Source organism: Penaeus monodon, chromosome 23 (assembly GCF_015228065.2).
Source record: "Penaeus monodon isolate SGIC_2016 chromosome 23, NSTDA_Pmon_1, whole genome shotgun sequence".
Classification (NCBI taxonomy): domain Eukaryota; kingdom Metazoa; phylum Arthropoda; class Malacostraca; order Decapoda; family Penaeidae; genus Penaeus; species Penaeus monodon.
In genome coordinates, this window is record NC_051408.1 from 41,072,407 (window position 1) to 41,072,713 (window position 307).

At 53.7% G+C, this 307-nt stretch overlaps 1 protein-coding gene across 1 annotated transcript in view; it reads right to left on the bottom strand.

The window, feature by feature from the left end:
• LOC119588308 (sodium-coupled monocarboxylate transporter 2-like) overlaps positions 1-307 on the bottom strand; it is a gene marked incomplete in the record, with an annotated part of 8,718 nt that overhangs the window by 3,623 nt on the left and 4,788 nt on the right. Inside the window, 1 exon segment of the mRNA XM_037937001.1 lies at positions 60-218. Within this exon segment, the coding sequence (XP_037792929.1) occupies positions 60-218 (159 nt within the window).

Below are 307 nucleotides of genomic sequence, written 5' to 3' on the forward strand. Positions count from 1 at the left end.
TGAGTCCGCCAGCGTAGAGAGACGCGATAAACAGACCAGGAATGCCGTGCAGATAGGACAGTCTATCGATGACGTAATGGGGGACTATTTCATCGGGTTTCGAGATCTCCCCAGTGGCCATGGGGTCGCAGCTGGCATACACGGCATACACAGCGATGCCCATGAAGTTCACGCAGCAGAAGACGGTGACGTTGGCTATCAGGTTGAGGTAATGAGCGCTGGCGAGAGAGAAGGGAACGGGGTAAGGGAAAAAGGCTAGTTGAAAGCGGGGTTCCTGCTCCGTAGAGTTTTGTGTGTCTTTCCCTTT